Source organism: Atta cephalotes (genome assembly GCF_000143395.1).
Source record: "Atta cephalotes unplaced genomic scaffold scaffold00015, whole genome shotgun sequence".
NCBI lineage: Eukaryota > Metazoa > Arthropoda > Insecta > Hymenoptera > Formicidae > Atta > Atta cephalotes.
Genome location: NW_012130079.1, coordinates 3,403,312 through 3,405,040, shown reverse-complemented (window position 1 = coordinate 3,405,040; position 1,729 = coordinate 3,403,312). Strand labels below are relative to the sequence as shown.

General features: G+C 44.7%; 1 protein-coding gene across 1 annotated transcript in view; it reads right to left on the bottom strand.

Moving 5' to 3' along the window:
* Window positions 1-1,194, bottom strand: part of LOC105618066 (casein kinase I) — a 33,913-nt gene extending 32,719 nt beyond the window's left edge. The window contains exon 1 of the mRNA XM_012199605.1: window positions 960-1,194. Coding sequence (XP_012054995.1) covers window positions 960-1,194 — 235 coding nt within the window. The remainder of the gene's footprint in view (window positions 1-959) is intronic.
* Between the last annotated feature and the right edge of the window lie 535 nt (window positions 1,195-1,729).

Here is a 1,729-nt window from a genome sequence, read left to right as displayed (position 1 = left end):
ATTTTTATTCGTCCATTTAATTTCATGGTGCTTCTCTCAGATCAGCGTTGATTTTATTACGATGCCATTTTTACGAGACAAGAATTAATTTAATGTAGGTATAAAAATACGAAAGAGACTATGTGATAAAAATATTTTAAGAAAAATGTTTGACGTAGGCGAATCATACTGCTATATTACAAAATCAACTGAATCATTCGTTTGAGAATGAGTTTCGTTCATTTGTCTAAACTTATTTTTGAATTTTTATACATTTTTATGTGCATAAATAAATATACGAAACGTTCCGCAATTCTCATGACTTTAATTATAATGGCAGAATGCCCTAATTTGGAGTCGATTTTTTTCTCTTCGCGAAAATGTTGAGGAAGGTTATCGTTTACTTTCCACTTTTCGACATTATATATCTTTGTAATTTAAGTCCGATTGCACCAACATTACTTTAATTTTAAGCGAGGCTTAAAACTCTCCTCTCTGTCTTTCTCTCAGCTTTAAAGAGAAAAAGTTTTAAATATCGCTTAAAATCAAAACTAGTCAAAATAACATTGCAATCGAATCTTAAAGTATTAAAATTGATCAATTAAAATTATGTTGGAGTTTATTTTAAAAAGCATAAGAGATGAGATTCCGTTATTTATTCATTCCGCTGAAACACAGTTTGCGGAAAGTCCTCTCGCAATTGCTCTCGACAACTGTCGGTATCTCGACGTCTTCGCTGAGGAAAAATCGATCATAATTTTATCAGGAAACCTGCCATTAAGATTAACGTCTCGATGGAACATTCCGCGTACAGAAAACGCTGTTTCAAACGTCAAGGCGGATATTTGAGCGAGACGATAATAGAATATTACGTTTGCAACGTAAATATTTCCTTTTGCTTCTCGGAAAGAGAGTAGGTTTCGCTCATTTCTTTTTTTATGGAAAAAAAACTAATTCAATAACGCGAGGAAGGAACTCACCGAGACGAAGCTCCCCGAAGTTTCCACAGCCAATTTTCTTGCCAACCCGGAAGTTCGGGCCGACCATGAGCACGCCGGACGATGAGGTGACGCTGTGCCGGGACGAGTGCACGTTCGACCGGGCGGCATTACCGCTACCCCTGGAGGTCCGTTTGGCGACCTCCTGGTCGCGCTCGGAGCCGCGCGCTCCGAGCTCCTTGTCGCCACGGTTATCCCTGCCGTCCCGCTTCTGCATCTCGTACCGGCCGTTGTTATCCACGGTTGCGATGATTTAATTATCGATACACGATCCAACTGCGCACACGATTTTTCACCACACTCGCGTCGACAACGACGACGGCGACGACGACAACGACGACGACAATGACGGCGGCGATGTCAGTTTTGGGTCAATGACGGGGATCGATCCCCGTGCAAGGCATATTCTCTATTCTGCCCTCTGGAAAGAGCGAGGACGACGAAAGGGACGCGACGCGATACGAGACGCGAGAAGAGAAATGAAGGATACAACGCGACACTCAGTTTCCGCAAGCGGAAAAGGGCACGCGCGGGCGCGGTATACACCGTTGTAGGGCGCGGAAGGGTAGGACGCGCGGGTGGCGGCGACAGGAGAGTGGGAAAGGGGGAGAAGGGGGGAGAAAGAGAGAGAGGAGAGAGAGAGAGAGAGAGAGAGAGAGAGGAGGGGGGTCGTCGTGTAGTCGTACGAAGGTACGTACGGACCGGACGTAGTCCGACCCGTACCGTACGGAACGGTAACTACTAACTCCTAC